The sequence below is a fragment of the Monodon monoceros genome, unplaced genomic scaffold, assembly GCF_005190385.1.
Source record: "Monodon monoceros isolate NGI ecotype Baffin Bay Population unplaced genomic scaffold, NGI_Narwhal_1 Super_Scaffold_14, whole genome shotgun sequence".
NCBI lineage: Eukaryota > Metazoa > Chordata > Mammalia > Artiodactyla > Monodontidae > Monodon > Monodon monoceros.
The window spans coordinates 61,671,637-61,691,333 of record NW_021703770.1 but is presented as its reverse complement, the minus strand read 5'-3'; the positions used below and the strand labels follow the sequence as shown (position 1 = coordinate 61,691,333).

Sequence of the window (19,697 nt, the reverse complement as noted above, 5' to 3'; positions counted from 1 at the left end):
GGAAATAATTCCATATATGAATTTGTTCTCCTGAATTTTGGATAGGGTTCTTATAACAGCTCAGTGCAATTACTGTCCCTAAGAAGTCATAAAGCATTCTGAAAATGCATAAAACTACCGTGAATGAAACACTGTAAAGGGCTTCCCTGGTGGCGCAGTGGTTAAGAATCTGCCTGCCAATGCAGAGGACACGGGTTCGAGCCCTGGTCCGGGAAGATCCCACATGCCGTGGAGAGAAAACCTGCGCGCATAGCAGTGAAGACCCACTGCAGCCAAAAATTAAATTAATTAAAAAAAAAATACTGTATAAACTGTCACGTCAATAGATAGCGCAGGACAGTATTTGTGATTTTATCTCTATATACAGTGAATGGCAATTTCTTGAAACCCCAGTCTGCCTTGTACTCTGTGGGTACAAACCACGCTATGACTTAACTGCCATAACCCTGCGAGCCTACCTCCTGCAGGCCCCATAGAGGTCCCAAACATCTGTCTACTTTGATAGCTTTGTTCATTGCAACCACCAACTTCCCGAGTCCCAGAAGGACACCCCAAGGGCCCATTAAGACCGCCATCAATATCACAGATGCCACTTTACTTTGAGCCTCGTTATTTTTCCAGAGTTCAGATGTCCCTTTTTGTACATTTTTTTCTATAATAAATGAACTGCCATTTATCATCAAATATAGACTCAGGTAGGGAAAAGGAATATAAGCAGAGAGATTACCTCTTGAGAATGTCTCTAAACTCCATCGATCAGGCTCGTAGCTGTAGAAAGAGTTCCATGTTTCCAACAGTAAAATGACAACTGTGCTCTGTGGGTATTCATTATTCCTGGGAAGAGCACAATTCTGCCTGCCATCTGCATTCTAATGGTTCCTCCTAACGAACCCACTCTGTGATTTTGCCAAGTCACCGAGCAGTTTTACCCACTGCTATGTTGCAGGGACTGCGAGGGATAAATCACATAAAGCAATGGTTCTCAAGCCTTAATACAATCGCTGGGTCCCACCCCCAGAATTTCAGATTTAGTAGGTATTCGGTAGGGCTAGAGAGTTTGTCTTTCTAACAAATTCCCAGGTGATGCTAATGCTGTTACTACACAAACCACTGAAAGCAAGCATATATATCAATAACAAAATCTGAATAATTCTGTCTCCTCTTTGCCTTCATTGGCAGGTTAAGAGAAAAGAAATAGATTTATGAAGTATCATCTAGAAGGCAAGTTGTCTCATTTTACTTAATTCTCACAACACCCTACGGCATAATCATTACATTATATGGATGAGTGTGGTAAACCTTAGAAATTAAACAACTTGCCCAACGTTATACAATGAGGACATGGTGTACAAATGTCAGTTCATCCAACTCCAAAATCTATAGTCTGTTTTCCAACCATGTTTGGCTAACACAACGATATTAGCTGAAAGTTTTAATTTAATTCTTTTAATGTGGTGGTCTGTCTTTAACTGTCTTATTCCTTTTTTTAAATTCTTATTGTTCTAAGCTGATCTAAATCATCTTTAGAGATCAGTGAGATGCACGCTTTAAATAAACAGAAGAGAGCTAAAGGTAATTACTAAAGGAAGATGTTATGAATTGACTGTATTTTCCCAAACAAAAAGTGATATATGTAACCCGGTCAATATGACCAAAGCTTTGTAGAAACAGCTCAGATTAAATAAAAATGTCCAAAGTGTTCCAGCTAGTGTGGGCATGCGTGATCCATATACTAAGGTATTATTTGGCATGCAAGCATTTTGGAATTACTGCTAGAAAAGAGGAAAAGAAATTTTTTTTACCTTCCTCTATTACCATTCTGGTTCAAGGAACACAGCAGTTAATTTGAATTATTCAACTAGTGAAAAAAATGGCACCACACCAGTTCCTGAGGTCTCGCTTTACTATTTGGTTTTAAAGTAACGTTCAAATCCATACATAGTAAGAAATGTATTTTGAACTAGTAGGCAAATAAAGGCTGCCTAACCACAGGCTGAGCCCTGATCTTTTCAAAAGACCACTGTTCTGACTTAATTAACACGAACTAAAACAGTCCTGAAAGAACAGGGCACACTCCCATTAGGATACATTACTCAGACCTAGTCACCACAGTCAGGCATTCCCCAGAGAAAAATCTGTCACTGCTTTTTCCACCTGCACTACATCTCTTTCTCAAAGGACTCTGCCGCAGCTAGGAGCCTCCCTCTGAAGGGGCATCTGTTCCATATTGAAATCTCTCCATTTGGAGAGACATGGACCACGAATAAAGGGTGAAGAAAAATCCTAGGCAGTCAATAGAACCACGGCTAGGGATGTGACCTGGTAGCTACATAGCTACGCTTGCCTACGGTGCAGTTTTATTCTGGTCCCCGATTTTCCATGCGAATATTTAAAAGTTTGTTGTTGCTTGCCCCAAAGTAGGGAAGAATGGCACAGTCAACAGAATAATGCTCTTTCCTTAGCAGGATTCATAAGTTGAGCATAACTGATTCATTAAGAGGCTGGGCTTTGGAGTCAGGACAACCTGGCTTTGACCCTTAGAGGCAAATGCTGGACCACTTCTTTCTTTCCTTCAGTAAAGTGGTAACTCAGTGGCACTACCTCATAGGGTTCATGCTCTATATAGATGTTGGCTATTGTGACCCACGTGAGATGAGTCTGCTGTCTCCCTGCACATTAGAAGAGATTATTCTTCACAAGCTTGCACCAGCCTTGTGACAATGGATGTGGCACGTTTTTCTTTTCACTCTATATATTAGTATGGACCAGCTAATTAGAAGACCTACAAAAAAAATTCCACTTGTCTCTTCATCAGGTTTAAAACTAGAGCACTATAAATACATTTATTTATTTCTTAGCCTATTGCAATTTTTAGCCTTTCTTCATTTGGTAATAATTTTTCTTCGCCAATTGTTAAAGGTCACAGATGGTAGGGTGAATAAGTAACTTCTGTGTCCTCCAAGAAATTCTGTTTGGTGCTAAACAAACTGTTAACATTAGGCGTTTGTCATGCGATGGGGGAGGGGTAGAAACTAAGGGTTTTAAAATGAATCCAAATAAAATGGGAGCTTAATTCATGTCTGAACATTTAGTTATAATACTAATGAAGCTCTGGCTTGAATGGATCTTTAAAGAATTTATTCTGTTAAGAAACATAACAGGGGATGGCCACAGACATATTACAATTGCGGGCCCGAGGCAACCAGTAGAGAAAAAGCCTCCTTTTTTTAAATCGTGAAATCAAAGACTTTGTTCCTAGTCCCCGAAATGAAATATAGTCCCTTTCAGGGTTGATGTTGAGTTTCCAGACCTTTAAGCCCTATTAACAGCCAGCTTTCATTATTTCTAGGTGAATTCAACAAAACTCCATTCTTGTCAGAAATTGTGAAAGACATTTCTGTGAAAGCTGTTAAAACCACAGTCAATAAATCTGGTAAATTCTGCTACTTGGTCAGTTCCATTATTCTGTTCCTCATCTCAATCTAACTATCATTTGTTTGTAAGATACACCCATAAACAAGAAATATCAAGACAGAAATACAGAGGCGCTGTCCTCATACTCTCTGAGGGCTAGCAGTTTTCATGAAACTTCATGTGGGAGTAGAAGGCTTCTTGACCTCGGAAGGTTTTTCCACAGATGTTACAGGAACAGCTGTCATCCTCCTTGTGCGAGCGTCGGACATGGCTGTCGTGGGCAGCGTGGGATGCAAAAGATTTACCACAGTACTTGCATTTGAAGGGCTTCTCCCCGGAGTGCTGCCTGATATGTGTGCGGAGTATACTAGAGGCAGTGAACCTCTGCAGAGGACAGAAAGCAGGAGAAAAAGTAAACTTCCATCAGCTGGACAACCAGTGAAAGAAAGGGGTTAATTTCACCGTTACCGATCCTTATGTCACCCCTTAGTTCTCCATTCAGCGAACCTTGGGCTTTAATGCTATAGGGCACACTTGGTCAACAGGTGTAGCCTTAATAAAAAAGGACACGATGGACATGTCACTGGTTAGAACAGTGGCTCTTCAATGGTTAAGATCACCTGGGGGTCTAGTCAAAAATGCAGACTGACCCGATGAGTATACCTGTTGGGGTAATAAGGAAACTGCATTTAAGCAGGTGATCCTGGGATCACACTCCAAGATGAACTGAATTACAGAAGGAGTAGCTAATACTGGCCAATGTCTTTGCATAAATGGGTACCTTATTGGTTTCTTTCTTCTTCTTTTTTTTTTTAACTTAAACTTTTTGAGGTAATCGTGATTCATGTGCAGTTATAAGAAACAACAGAGACTCTGTGTACCCTTTACCCGGTTGTCCCCAATGGTTGCATCTTACAAGTCTATAGGACAGTATCACAACCAGGATACTGACATTGATAGAGTCAAGATACAGAACGTTTCCATCGCAAGGACCCTCACGTTGCCCTATGACAGCCACACATAGCTCCCTCCCACTCCTACTTTTAAGCCATGGCAACCACGAATCTGTTCTCCATTTCTACAATTTTGTTATTTCAAGAATGTCACTTACAGGGAAGCATACAGTATGTGACCTTTTGGGATTGGCTCTTCTCACTCAGCATAATTCTCCGCGGATTCACGGAGGTTGTTTTGTGTACAACAGCTCATCCTTTTTGATTGCTGAGGAGTATTTCATGGTGTGGATGAACCACAGTCTGTTTAATCACCTACCCATTGAAAGGCATCTGGGTTATTTCCAGTTTGGGGCTTCTACGAATAAAGCTGCTATTAACATTGGTGTACAGGTTTGCGTATAAACATATAGACCTTCATTTCTCCGGGATAAGTGCCCAGGAGAGCAACTGCTGGGTTGTATGGTGGTTACAAGTTTAGTTCTTAAAGAAACGGCCAAATAGTACCATTTCAGAGTCCCAAGTACTTTGCTGTTTTTACCTGTCTTTTCTTTCCCTTATTTATAACCTTTCCCCTAATTCAATACTCTGCTCTGATCTTTGTCACTTTCAAGTATTTATTAGCGATGTAATGACTCCATTTATTGGGGGTCCACTGACAGAGGTACAAAACACCGGCTTCAACCGGTGACCTTGGATTTGGAGGGCTGGGCACGCATGGGGTTGGCCCACTGCTCAGTAAGGAGCACAAGGTGTAGGTGTCTAGGACACCCAGACAAGGACAGTCTCCATCAGCTTAGGTGACGGTAAGTCAGAACGCCAAACAGCTCATTTATGCCCCAAGTGCACTGAGTTCCCTCTTCGGGCACCTCTCATTCCCAGGTTAGCCAGAAGACCAAGGTGAGGATCGGAATTAGAATGCCAGAAAGAGGAGGGGCGGTGGGATATTTTGAGCCTGCTCTGGAAATCCTGCAGGAGAGCATTCACCCCTCAGGATAGACTCCTCATCCATACAAACCCAGGGCCACCTTCCTTAGGTCTGTGCTGGCTCCATATGGTCTACTTATGTCTTAGCCCCATTTTGCTACACTGTACACACTGGACAGCCCAAATGTATCTCATCAAAAAAGAACATGAGGTGTTTTAGTATAGTATTTTTAAGGCATGGTCAGACTTTTGTTTCTAGCCCAGCCACCCCTAACCACGTCTTTATCTCTTCATTTTTATAACTTATTATTCTGTATAATGAAGATTAGATGCCACTTCAGCAAAATTGCTCTAGAAATTTAGATCAGCAGCATGTAAGAGTCTGTACTTTTTCGTACAGATACGCGGGCCTCTCACTGTTCTGAGATACGCGATACGCGATACGCGGGCCTCTCACTGTTGTGGCCTCTCCCGTTGCGGAGCACAGGCTCCGGACGCGCAGGCTCAGCGGCCATGGTTCACGGGCCCAGCCGCTCCGCGGCGTGTGGGATCTTCCCAGACCGGAGCACGAACCCGTGTCCCCTGCCTCGGCAGGCGGACTCTCAACCACTGCGCCACCAGGGAAGCCCAGAGTCTGTACTTTGAAAGACTGCATAATCATGTCTGCTATCACCAGGCTCCTGTAAATTTAGGGTCTATTTCATGACAAATGCCCTAGATGCCAACTTGGCAGTAGTAGGTGGCATCTGATCATTGTAAGCGAACAGGAGTATAATCTGGGGGGTGGAAATTGGGGATGGGCTGACACTGAACTAATTTACCAGGAACTCTTATAAGCTAGGGTTTATGCTACAAGTTCTTATCCATGGACACCCAATCAGGGCTCAAGGCAGATCCCTTAAAAGAAGGTTCCATTTACCTTTGTACAATACACACAGTGGTAGGGTCTGTCTCCAGAGTGGACTCTCATGTGTTTGTTTAGGCTGGAAGATTGAGAGAAACATTTCCCACACGTAGAACACTAAAACGAAAAAGAAAAATATAGTTGAAACCACGTTTTCCCCTTAACAAGTTTATTTCACCATTATATTTATCTGGGGGGGAAGAACTAACTATTGTATTTATTCTGTGCACATCTGTAGGCAGAGGATCAAGCAGACCCAGGCTGAGGGTCTAGTTGAGACAGGAGAAAGGCATCCCGGGACTACAGGGAAGAATCTGGCAGCAGGGGTTCTGGTCCAGAGCCTGCTAATGCTGTGACTAAGGCAATTCATCTGAAGTCTTTGGGTTAAGTCAGCTGCTTCAGATGTGAAACGGCAGTGTATATAGAGGCCTGAATTTGTCCTGCTCCGTCAACAAGTAGCTGTGTGACCAGAACAAATCAGTTAAAACTCGGAATCTTTGTTTCCCCAATTTTCCTCATGGGAAAAAACACCTGTCTTGCCTTCCTCACAAGGCTGTGAGTAAATTGCAAGCCCCCAGCAATTAATTCAACAAGTATTTATGGAGAACCCCTCAACACTCTGCTAGAGACAAGGAGGAACAATCTAGTGGGGGTAGGGACGAATATGTAGACCAAAGTGGCAATACAAGTGACAGATGACTCAACACATGTACCTACAAAAACAAGGGTAATATTTTGGGGGGCCAGTGAGAGCATGTGGTACAGCCACTTGCTGTGAACAGTTCCTGTCTTTTCTCTGTGTTCGTGACCCTGACGACTCTGTGCAATCTTCTCAGGAATTCTGAACCAAGTAAAGGGAACTATTGTGTTTCTGGACTCTGTTCCCCAGGTGTCCTTATGGGCACAAACGAGAGCCTGGGTATTCTTAGATGGTGGGATTCCGGGGTGGATTTTTTTTTTTTTTGCGGTACGCGGGCCTCTCACTGCTGTGGCCTCTCCCGTTGCGGAGCACAGGCTCCGGACGCGCAGGCTCAGCGGCCATGGCTCACGGGCCCAGCCGCTCCGCGGCACGTGGGATCTTCCCGGACAGGAGCACGAACCCGTGTCCCCTGCATCGGCAGGCAGACTCTCAACCACTGCGCCACCAGGGAAGCCCTCTGGGGTGTATTTTAAAAGTCTTCTTTAATTTTTCTTTACTACTTGACATTTTAATAACGAGCATTGTCGTTACTAAAGCAAAAATAGTCAGATGTTGAAGTTCATATTGCAAAAAGAACAGATCAATTATAAAAGGGGAGCAATTAGAACATGAAACTGTTCTTGGAAATTAAAAATAAACAACAGAAAAGTATAGAATAGAAATGCTGTATGTAATAGACTCAGCTGACTGCTAAAGACTGAATACATGACATAAAAATTAAGGTTGGGGAACTCTCAGAGAATGCAGATGAAGGAAAATTAAAAGTCAAGTACAGGGAGGTAGATTCAACCTAACATTTGGCTAAAAGGAATCCCAGGAGAGAACAAAAATCGAAGACAGATAATAGCCAAGGAAAGAACAAGAGAATTCTTTTGAGCTTATGACTTGTGCCTTCAGGTGGAAAGACTCCAAGCTTGAACTGCAGGGGGCACGGGCTCTATTCCTGGTCAGGGAACTAAGATCTCGCATGCCTCGTGGACAAAATAAATTAATAAATAGTTTAAAAAATAAAATAAAATGACTATCCCTCCACTCTACCATCAAGACCTCTCCTCTTTGGAAGTCCAAGACATTCACTTTACTACTACCAGCTTACACCTCTTCTCATCATTCCTGTCATCTCTGGACCTCCTGGTCTATGGTCCCCCGATTTCAAAGCCAGCAGTACTTCCTACGGCTCCTCTCCTCGAACCCCAGTCCAAGACCCACCATTGTCCTCAGTGTTTAGGCAAATGACCCAAGTAACATTCTAGTGTATATTTCTTGACCTGACTCAGATAACCTTTTCCTGCATTCTACTTTGGTCAAAAAACCAAACCAAAAAGACAAAAACTAATCCTGTAGCTTCTGCTGTTTAAGCAAACGTCTTTTGATCTGGCTGCAGCAGTCCCAACAAATATCTTAAATGCTCCATCTCATCAACTGTAAGATCCACCACTACTTTATCATTTACTTTTGGCCGTGTTGAGTCTTTGTCACTGAACGTCGGCTTTCTCTAGTTGCATACCGTGGAGCAACTAAGCCCGTGCGCCACAACTACTGAGCCTGAGCTCTGGAGCCCGCGAGCCACAATTGCTGAGCCCGAGTGCCTAGACACCGTGCTCCGCAACAAGAGAAGCCACCGCAGTGAGAAGACCGCGCACCGCAACGAAGAGTAGCCCCTGCTCACCACAACTACGGAAAAGCCCACGTGCAGCAACAAAGACCCAACACAGCCAAAAATAAAAATAAATAAATTAAAATATTCTTACAAAAATAATACATGATATTTGTAAAAATACTCAGATTTTACAGGAGTATATAGTCCAGTGATTGTGATTTTTCCAGAAGCTTCACTGTGAACAGGAGGGGAGAGACAGGAGCAGTTTTATGATGACTACTCTGTTTTCAAATGGAGAAAACTGGGGGCTTGGAGGAGTCCTGACAGGGCAGGAGTCCAACCTGAAGCTGTCTGTACCCAAGCTTCAGCCTCTTTCTCCTAATTAAGACCAGTGGTAGTCAGCACTTTCTTGCACCAAGCCTGGCAGAGCCACCAGGTATCCAGAATGGTGGAAAACGACTCCCTAAATCCACCATTGCTTTTCTGCCTTACAAAATCCTTCGCATGGCATAGAGGCCATCCATCCTTTGGACTGTGCCCATGTTTCATCCTCGCCTGTAACTATCAATATGCCTGCACATTGAACCTAGAGATTATCATACTAAGTGAAGTAAGTCAGAAAGAGAAAGACAAATATCATATAGCTTATATATGGAATCTAAAATATGACACAAATGAACCTATCTATGAAATAGAAACAGACTCACAGACACAGAGAACAGACTTGTGGTTGCCAAGGGGGAGGAGGTGGGGGAGGAAATGATTGGAAGTTTGGGATGAGCAGATGCAAACTAGTATATACAGGATGGGTAAATAACAAGGTCCTACTCTACAGCATGGGGAACTATATTCAATATCCTGTGATAAACCACAATGGAAAAGAATATGAAAAAGAATGTACATAACTGAGTCACTTTGCTGTACAGCAGAAATTAACACAACATTGCACACATCATGGAAGAAGGTATAGCTACCTAAAACCACAGGCCAGGGTCTTTCCCACCTGGAATATCTCAAACGCCCCCCACCCCAGCCAATCAACCCCACCTAAGATATAAACCAGACACTCCACTGTCCTAGATTCTTCTCACGGCCACCTGTCTACAGGCCTTTCATAACCCACGTGTCCAGGTAGAAGGACACCCTTTCTCTGTCCCTGTCTACCATGTGCCTCCATCCTCACACTTGGGTGTCATGGCATTAGTTCACGTATGCTCTTCCACAGCACTGTCACCTCCCTCAGACACCCTGTCCCATCTTCCCACCTGGTGTTGTGTCCCAGCAACATGCACGCAGGAGGCCCTCGGTGTTCACCCAGGGGTTTGGGGAAGCAGCATGAAAGCAGAGTGCTGGAGCGAAGGGCAGGGTCACTCGCCGCCCCGACTCTTACCTTGTGAGGCCGATGCTTCTCATGAACGTGAAGGACATGGATCCGGAGCCGGTCTCTCTTCTCAAAGGACCGTTTGCATAAAGAACAGGGGAATTTCCTGTCACCCTTGTCCACACAGGGGGTGTACTTGAGATGCTTGTCTCTGTAATATTTGTAGGTAAATACTTTTCCACATCTTTCACACCTGTACCCTTCTGCAGACTCTGTCAAACACAGGGGGATAAGTCGCTCGGTCAGCTACCTTCCTTCATTCTTATTTTCTTCAAGATGATTTTTTACAACTTTTTATTACAAAAAATTTAAAACAAATACCAAAGTCAAAATAATGGAATAAACCCTCATGTGCCCAAACACCAAGCTTTGACAATGACCAACTCACTTATGTGACTTCCCTCCATAAGGGATTATTTTTTTTTCATAATGGATTCTTTTTAACACTAATTTCTCACTTGGTTCATAAACATCTCAAACCATAATCTTTATTTAGACAACGACTTTTTAAAATGCATAACCATAATGCCATTGTCATACCTAAACAGTCAACCCTTATTCCTTAATAGAAACATATATATTTATGTGCGTACACACATGCATACATGTTTTATTATTCTACAGTCAGTTGATTCAATGTAGGATTCAAAGCCTATGTGTTGTCCACAGAGGCTATGTCTCTCCAATCTCTTAATCTATAGGTTCTCCTTACCTTTTGTTCCCGAAATATATTTGTTGAAGAAGCCCTTCCTCTGGCCCTGTTTACGAGCAGGTCAGTCCTACAGTTCCTGACTGGCATTCTTTACAAGGTTCACATACCAAATACCTACCGTATTTGTCCCTTTCAGATCGGCCCGAGAGCTACAAGTTCAAAGCCGTTCACCCAGGACCCTGATGGACACCCATAGCTTCTCCCCAGGCTTCACGAGTTCTGTTCCATTTGACCCCATTTACGAAGCCTTAGGTGCCCTTTTAGCTTATAGTCTACTTCTCTGAACTTTTAAGGAAGATTCTAGAACTAATACATAGGGTTATTGTGATGATTAATTTAACCTTAACACTTACTGACTTCTTATCAACAAGTGATACTATCACTGAGAGACAGACTGAGAAAGGTATATCCATTTTTATAAGAGAGGTGGGGGAGAGGTTAGAGAGGGTTCAGCCGACTCTAGCAAAGGAGGTGCCAGGCTCAGGGGTGTCTATGTATTGGGGGAAGGGGAGAGGACCAGGGCCACCTACAAAAGCATCCCTACTGAGGACACTCTGGATTCCAGAGCATAAAGTGGTTTTGACTGTGAAAGCATCCCTGAAACCTCATTGTCTGGCCCCAGGGAGGCAGAGGACAGCCAGGAGTGAGTATATGCAAGAGTGTGAAGGTGGAAATCTTTTTAGTTAGCATCGGAACAGCAGGGAAGCTATTCATCGGGGGTTCTGTTAGTTGATAACTGCGTCCCAGGCATGTTTAACAGGTGGCTAAGGAAATAAATCATTTTATTAAGTAAATAACCAGGAAGGCAACCACCAACATCAGGAAGATCCATTGCCCAGTCTTGTCTATCGCTTTCATTGAGGTGCTAATACTCTCAGAATCTCCCTGCTGGGATGGTTTTTGCTCGGAGCTAGAATTTTCATTGGTTAGAAATACCTGGCCTTCCTGCTTCCTGGGGTAGGAAGAGGGGGTCTACAAGACAGGGTCAGCGATCTTTACAAATCAAAGCATGAAGGCACACCAGAATTCAGAATAAGGGTTCGGTAGTAAATCTGCATAAGAACCACCACTTAGGCAGAAATGACAGAGCACCCTCACCCTTACTAATTAGGCTTCGGCTGCCTCCGTTTTCTGCTCAGGTCCTTGGAAATTTATCTTAACCTAATTTTGTCCTGTTTCTTTTCCTTCTTCCTGCCTCCCATCTCAGTCTTTTCAGCCAAGGGGTTTCTCGATACCAAAAATTATGCTTTCTGCCCCACTACAGACACACCGTTCAGACAGAGTTTGGTAACGATTGAGAGCTGCCTACACATTCCACACCCTCAGCCCCCAAAACACACACTTGGCAGGTTTGCAAACTCAAATAACCCGCCCACATAGGGTCCAGGCCCTTCCCTCCCACTCAAGACCTTCAAGGGGAAGGTTCCCACCAAGCCTCACCAAAAGCCTTTGAAAAAAAGACCTTTCTTTTGAGAGGACAGAGGAATTTTGATTTTTCTTTCCTTTTCATCCTATCCCCAAACATTCCTATTAACAGAAAACAAATGAATTTATCCATTAGTCTTCCCAACCAATTGAGTTGTTTACAAGTTCTCTGCCACGAGTTATCCTAAATATTTACACATCATCGTTAACAGTGCCAATAAGCCTCAGATATAATTTGGTTCAGAAGTGGAGCACGGATAACTGCAGGCCCTGTTGCTTATATGATTGGGATCTCTGATGCCTGTATATTATTCCATGTTAATATATCATCATTTACTTAATTATTCTAATATTGGGCATTTAGGTTGTTCGTGACTTTTCACAAACAGGGGTGACGCTGTATTAAAAATCCTTGCGGACAAAGCTTTTCCTTTGGGACTATTTCCTGAAGATAAATTTCCAGAAGAGTATTACTGATACGTTACTGATATATCCAAGGTTATGGACATTTTAACAGCTCTGATGCATAGTGCTGAATAACTTTTCAAAAGGATAACGATTCTATTTTGCGTTATCAAGCATGTATCGTTCTCAAATCCACTTCTCACTTTTATTTCAAAAAAGCACTTGGTACATTTTTGGAAGTGACCAAAAAGTCTTGGCTTGGCGCCAAGTATGGGGCAACTGTGAGGTCCAGACTCAAGAGAATCCTGCCATCTTACCCTCAGGCGCACCCCACGCCGTCCATTTATTGGGGTAGTGAGAAGACAGTTCACCGAAACAGTTCAACAGCCCCTCGTTATTTGGCTTCTAGAAAGAGACTGCTCATTAGTCACCTCCGAATCCCTGGTGAACACATCCTTGCCCTTGGCTTCAGTATTCCCCAAGCCTGAATTGCCTTGCCTCTCCCTGCCTAACTCATTCTTTATTTCACATCCCTAAGCAGCTTTCCCCAGTTTAGCCCAGTCTTCCTCCTTCCTTCAGTGCACATGGGGATCCACAGCAGGTGCTATTAAAGTGTTTAGAATTGTCTCCTGCCCTGAAGGGTCTCAGTCTAGCAGGGAGACTTGCATGCAGACCATCACTGCAGTGTGATGAATGCAATTCACATTCTCTTTTACCTGCTACTTACGACATTTGCTCTAACATAATAAGATGGTCTTCTATCTGATTACACATATTACAGTAACTTGCATTTGTCCGGTCCCACCTATAAGATCAGTGGTTCCCAAGTCTTTGCAGGTATAAAAATCAACCGCTCAAAGAGCTTTTTATTTTTTTTAAAGGGATTTTGCTCTTTTTTTTTATTTAAAAAATTTTATTTATTTATTTATGGCTGTGTTGGCTCTTCGTTTCTGTGCAAGGGCTCTGGCCACTCTTCATCGCAGTGCGTGGGCCTCTCACTACCGCGGCCTCTCTTGTTGCGGAGCACAGGCTCCAGACACGCAGGCTCAGTAATTGTGGCTCACGGGGCAGGCTGCTCCGCGGCATGTGGGATCTTCCCAGACCAGGGCTCGAACCCATGTCCCCTGCATTGGCAGGCAGATTCTCAACCACTGTGCCACCAGGGAAGCCCTCAAAGAGCTTTTTTAAAATGCAAATTCCAGAGGCTCGTTCCCAGAGAGGGGGTTGGTAGTCCTCTAGCTGCCTTCTACTAAAATGTGATAGAAATGCAGAATCTCAGGTCCCAGCCCTGAATGAGAATCTGCATCTTTCCAAGGTCCCCAGATATTCACACCCGCATTAAAATTGGAGAGGGAGAGTCTAGCTCCATGCTTCCCAAAGTTGACTAAGACCCACAGTAAGAAACACATTTTATACTTGAGACCCAGTTCGCACACATCCATTTGAAACAAAAACCTCACCAAACAATGCTTAACTTAAATGAGATTCACATCAATATTTTCTATTCTATTTTATTCTTATTCTCTCTCTTTTTTTTCTTCTTTAATATTGGTCTCTACCACCAAATCCCCCACCCTGCTAAGATACTGCAACCCACTACTTGAAAAACAGTGCTCTAAAGCTTAGACTTCCTGAGTTGCGTGAGCCTCAGCAAAGATGAATCAGAAGCTGGCTCACCTAAGGCAGAGGTTGCATCCATTTATTTCACTTTTATTTTATTCTCTGGGAGCGGGTGAAGGGGTAGAAGAAAAGGTATACTGGTGAACAGGAGTAGCTTCAGCAGCTTTGGAAAGATGAGGGCATCTTCCTCCAGCTGGGTAATGCCCAGCTGGTTAGAGACGCCCTCAGTTTTGTGTTCTGAGTGTTGTGTTGGGAGGGAGAAGTTCCACAAGCAAGTGGAAAAGCTGCAGGAAGGTGTTGAGTCAGAGAAAGAGCCCAGTCCTTCCACTAAGACGGCCTCACTGGGTGAGGCGAAAGTGTGCACTCACCTTCTAAGGGCCCAGACGTCTGCTTCCCGTGCTTTATGACCTGCAGGCTCATGGGAATGTCCAAAAATTTCTCATAGCAATCTCCATACCACACAAGGAGCTCTTGGTTCTGGTAGATCTCCTTGCAGCTTTCATAAAAGATCTGCCCTTGACACTGGACTGCAACCAGGTTCTGCTCCATGGGGAAACGAGCACAGTTGACATAGGACATCCAGTTCCCTGCACCTCCTTTTCCATCAATAAAGTGGCTCAAACGACCATCTTCAAAGATCTAAATGAAATCAAACAAAGTTTGGAAATGCACATTTTTTCGGTCTGACCTAGAAAATAAATTTACTTATTAAAAATTTATAATTCAAGGGCTTCCCTGGTGGCGCAGTGGTTGGGAGTCCGCCTGCTGATGCAGGGGACGCGGGTTCGTGCTCCGGTCTGGGAGGATCCCACATGCCGCGGAGCAGCTGGGCCCGTGAGCCATGGCCGCTGAGCCTGCGCGTCCGGAGCCTGTGCTCCGCAACGGGAGAGGCCACAACAGTGAGAGGTGCGCGTACCGCAAAAAAAAAAAAAAAAAAAAAAAATTCAAAACTCACACTTGACCTACTGAATATATTTATTATCAATATGATTGAGCCTAAATGGATTTATTAGCTTAAAGAGACCTCTATAGGTAGTGTGACACATTTCAAAAAGATTCTTACTTTTATCACTTCCTCGATTTCCAGATTTCTAGAGTGAGCATATATTAGTTTCATAAACAGAGGTAAGGGAAACAGGAGGTTACATTTAATTCCACCACTTCAAGACAACCAATTAGTTTAGTATTTTATCTCAATTTAGTTTTCATGTGTATTGATGGAGCCATAATTTAATTCTTTCTCTGCTGTGGGCAATTCTACAGTCTTCAATGTTTTGTTATTACAAACAGCCCCGTGAAGCCTGGATTTCAGATTATTTTCCTCAACTATATTCCTTGATGTAGAAATTAGAAATCCACGGCGAGGGGCGACAATCTGATACATTCTGACGAACTGCAGTCCTACCATCCTGCCTCAAACAGAGTTAAGAGTATCAGTTTTCTAAAAATCCTCTTTAGATGAACGTCGAAAATTTTAAATCTGGTCTTAGTCCTTTCTGGCATATTCTTAGCATCACTCTGTAATATTTAAAGTGTTTGGTTTTGTCTATAAATATAACCCAATGTATTAACTTTTTAAATGTATATTCCACGGCTAATCTTCAGAGGAAAATGCCTTAAGCCACCAAAAATTACACAGAATCCATGCAGAGGTGTTATCCTCAGGGACTGAACAGCTTGCCTTTCTATCTCTTTATGTTGCAAAACAGGCAGCACAAGTCAGCAGATTACTGCCCGGAGGGGGCCCCCCTCTCCCAGTCCAGGGGTCTCCCAGAGGGGCAGAGGCCAAGGTTTCCTCCCACCCACCTCCCTCCGCCAACCCACCAGAAACACATTTACCTCCCACATCAGGGAATTGTCTCCGTATGTCCTGACTTCGCTGGTGTTGACCACTTTACCCTGAAAGGGCCCAAACCTGACTCCTTTGGCGACAGGGCTACTGCAGAACACACCAAAATGTGCCACTTCACCGAATTTCGTGTGCCCAAGGCAGAGACCTAGGAGAGACCCAGGGCAGGAAAGAAAGCCAGTGAGGAAACCGACTGCATTTGTGCTGGACAAGAAATCCAAGCCAAGAAGCCCTGCCTACCTTCTGGTAGCTGAAGGGAGTCGTTATCCAGAGTCCGAGGAAGAGAACGAGACCCTAGAAAAAGACAGGGTTAAATTTTTATTTTTTCGATAAAAACGTATTATGAAATGCTTTCATACGGCGCTATCCTCCCCACTCCCTGGAGCTCACCATTATCCTGAATTGGATGTTTACTTGTCCTTTCTAGGTTTCCTGCTCCTTTTACATAGGCCATTTCTCACATGAGACTCAAAATGACTCTAGTGGGTTATGTTGTAATTAACCCCGTTTGCAAATTTAAGGAACTTGAGGATCAGAGGTAAGGCTGATTTTGAGACTCTCAGATACCTTGCACATCCCGGTAGAATCTGAGCCGGCCTGATCAGCCCGCCCCGCATGAACCGTTTCTCTTCTCACTAAAACAATCTTGGGTGTCATGCGGTTAAGCAAATAGGGTCTCGGAGGTGAGCCTGCCATTCTCAGCTCCGTCTTCTGATGGAAGCACATACGCTCCGCTTTAGGACTCGCACAGCCTCGGGCCCACCTGGAAGCGCCCTTGCCCCCTCCCGTCCTCACCTGTCTTCCCGCCTCCCACCCGCACCTCCAAGTCCCGGATCATGGGGACTGCCTTTACCTGAGCTGTCTGTGGGGACCAGGAGGCCCGAAATCGCGTGGTGCAGGCGGGCTGAGTTCTGAGGGCTGGGGATGACCCCATAGAGAACTAAGTGCAGGTCTTCCTGGGTGAAGTGGTAACGGTGAGATGCCTTCCCCTCTTGGTTCGCGAGTTTGGGGCCACCCTCAGAGCGCTCTCTGGGGGAGCACGGTAACAGCTGGGAGGGCTTCGGCCTCTCAGGGAACAGAGAAGCATCCACAGGGGGCGGCGGCACGAAAATTTCAGGTACCAAGCACTGGCCACCGTCGCTACGGCCGCCAGCGGGGCCCGCGTCTTCACTGGAGGCGCCTGTAAACTCGCGACTGCCGTTCGGGAAGTGCGGCACTTCCCTGGGGCGGTGGGGAATTGGGTACCACGACGGCAGCTTACTGTACCAGGGCAGGTCGTAGAGCGGCTCCCTCTGCAGGGCCAGGCCGGGGCTCAGCAAGGGAGGCGCCATCCGAAAGGCGAAGGGGGACAGAGACGGGGACGTGGACAGGGCCTCCAGCTGCCGTAAAGTTTGGAAACCCTCCTCCGCGGCGGTTAGGGTGTTCCCGTAGTGGCTGTAGGGCTGGAAAGGCGGGTAGTAGGCGGCCAGGCGCTGGGGGCTGCTCTGGAGTATGTCGGGCGGGTAGCACCCCTTGTCTTGGGGTCCGGCCTCACTTGGCAGCCGCAGAGCCATCCCGGGCCACAGGGCGCGGCGGGTCTGCGGAAGAGCAAGCGCGGCCGAGTGAGGGGCGCGGGGCGCTGCGGCCCGGCTCCTGCCTGCCCAGCCTCCACCGCCCGAGGCAGCCCCGGGTCGGAGGGAATCGGATAAACTTCCCACTTCGATCCCTCAAGACCTACCCGCAAACGAAACAAAAACGGCAACAAACGACCCGCCCCAAAAAAGACAAAACAAACTAAAACGAAAATCTGTCGGGATTCTGCCCGACTCCAAATTCCAGGTACGTGTCGCCTTTGCCTTCCCTCTCCAAACACGCCTTGACCTAGCAAGGGCTCGTTTCCAACACTCACTCTCTACATCCGTCCCCAACCCCGCTCCTGCCAAATCCGTTTCAAGCTCCCTCTTCCGCCCTCTCCCCGGTCCCCGACATCCTCTTTTCCGGGGCGGGGGGTCGGAGCCGCAGGGCCTTCCCACTCCCGGAGCCAGGAGCCGAGCGCAAGACCGAGCTTGGGGGCGGGCAGCAGCTTCGGGCAGTCCTGGGTCCCTAGCAGGGAGGGCAGAGCCCAGGGCCCGGGTTGGGTCGCATAGGAGACGCGCTCCCCCAGCCCGGGGGCAGGTCGGGGGAAGCTGCCCCGCTGCGAAGCCCGGGTCTGACCCCGAGGACCCGGGCGGTCCGGGCTGCCAGGAGGAGTACGCCGCCGCCTTCGGCTTCCCTCCCAGCGCCGCAGCCAGCGCGGGTTCCCCACGTGGGCCGAGTCCCGCTACCTCCCGCAAGTCCCTCGGGAAACTCGTCATCCCACCTGGGGGCTTAGGGAAGCTGGGGTTGCCTCTCGGGAGCGGGCGAGGACGAGCCCCAGGCCAGGTGGGGAAGAGCAGGCTCCCGCCCCTGCGCCGCCGCCGCCCGTACCCCAAAAGGACGGCGTTTTGATGGACATAAGTTCACCAAGGCTGGGGGATGGAGCCCCTTCAGAGCCGGCGGGTCCTGAGGGCAAGATCAATGAGTCCAATAAGAAAAGCAAGCAGGGTCGTGACTCAGAAATTAAAGAACACGGGGTCAGGAGAAGAGGTCAGCCACGACGAAGGCATCTGCCCGTCTCCTCCTGAGCCCCCAAAGGCGCTCCGCTCCTGGCCTTCCCTCACCCCGAGGATCTGCGACTTGGGGTTGAAAGCCGCTTATGGACTAAAAGCTCCAAGAGGACAAAAGAACCCCCCAAAACGAACTGCGCCAGAGACCGCTGCCGGCGCTTCCCGACCACCCCGGCGAAAGACAGCCCCGGGCCACAGCGGCGCGCCGGGCTCTGCACCCACCTTCGAGAGCGCAGCGGCGGAGCGCTCGCCACCGGGCCGCAGACGGGCGGCGCGGGCTCGGGACCGGTAGGCTTCGGGCGGGCCCGCAGGGCTGAGCCGGTTTTAAGAGGGCGGCGGGCGGGCGGCGGGCGACGGGCGGGTGGGGCGGCGGGCGACGGGCGGGCGGGGCCGCGGGACCGAGAGAGCGCGAGGGTGGGGAAGCGACGCGCGGCCCACGCACGTCCCCAGGTCAGTCTCCTCCCCGCCCACCGCGGCCATTGGCCGACGCGCGACTCGCCCCGCTCCCCAGGGGGTCGTGCACCGAACTCCTCACTTCGGCAAACCCTGCCCGGAACCCCGGCCGCGAGCGCGCGCCCCCCGCTTTCTGGGTCCGGCACAGTTGAGGCTCCAGGCTGGCGGTGGGGCAGCAGTTAAGCCCGGGCAAGGGTGGCCGGGGTCCCCAGACAGGCCCCTCCGCGCTCGTGAGGCCGGGACTCGCGTGCCGGCGTCGCGCTCCTGCCTCTCGGCTTCCAGTTCCCAAGAGCCGAGCCTGGCGAAGGCCGCGTCCAACCCCGAGGACCAGATAGACGTTTGTCCCTGACACCTCGTGGGAAGCCGGGCGTCGCCCCTCAGGTCCCAGGTGGGGACGCCTAGATGCGGCGGTGCCGCTCCCAAGGTTTCGGGTGGGTATTGAGACCTCTCGGGGGCTTCTACTTTTCAAGCAGCTGTCGCGGTCGGAGGACCGGCCCTTGCGCCGCCACCGAGGTCCCTTTCCCCCGGGAAGGCTCGCCACCTTGGACGCGCGTGGCTTTTCAGGCCCATACCTGGCGCTCCAAGACCGCATTTTCATTCTCTCCGGCCATTGAGGGAAAGAAAGGAGCACTTAGGCCCATTCACATTCACACAGGGAAGCATCTAGGGTGGGGGAAACCTTGGTCTTGCCGGGTGACCTTGGCCAGTTTCCTCGCTCCTCTTTGCAAAA

The 19,697-nt window shown here is 47.3% G+C and overlaps 1 protein-coding gene across 1 annotated transcript; it reads right to left on the bottom strand.

The window, feature by feature from the left end:
• Positions 1 to 3,570: 3,570 nt before the first annotated feature.
• Positions 3,571 to 17,443, bottom strand: PRDM14 (PR/SET domain 14). Its single transcript, XM_029222410.1, has 7 exons — positions 16,744 to 17,443; positions 16,131 to 16,184; positions 15,881 to 16,038; positions 14,410 to 14,680; positions 9,889 to 10,091; positions 6,214 to 6,315; positions 3,571 to 3,798 (listed from the first exon to the last, which is right to left on the bottom strand). The coding sequence occupies exons 1-7, from the start codon at positions 17,441 to 17,443 to the stop codon at positions 3,571 to 3,573; spliced, it is 1,716 nt and encodes a 571-aa protein (XP_029078243.1).
• Positions 17,444 to 19,697: the final 2,254 nt, after the last annotated feature.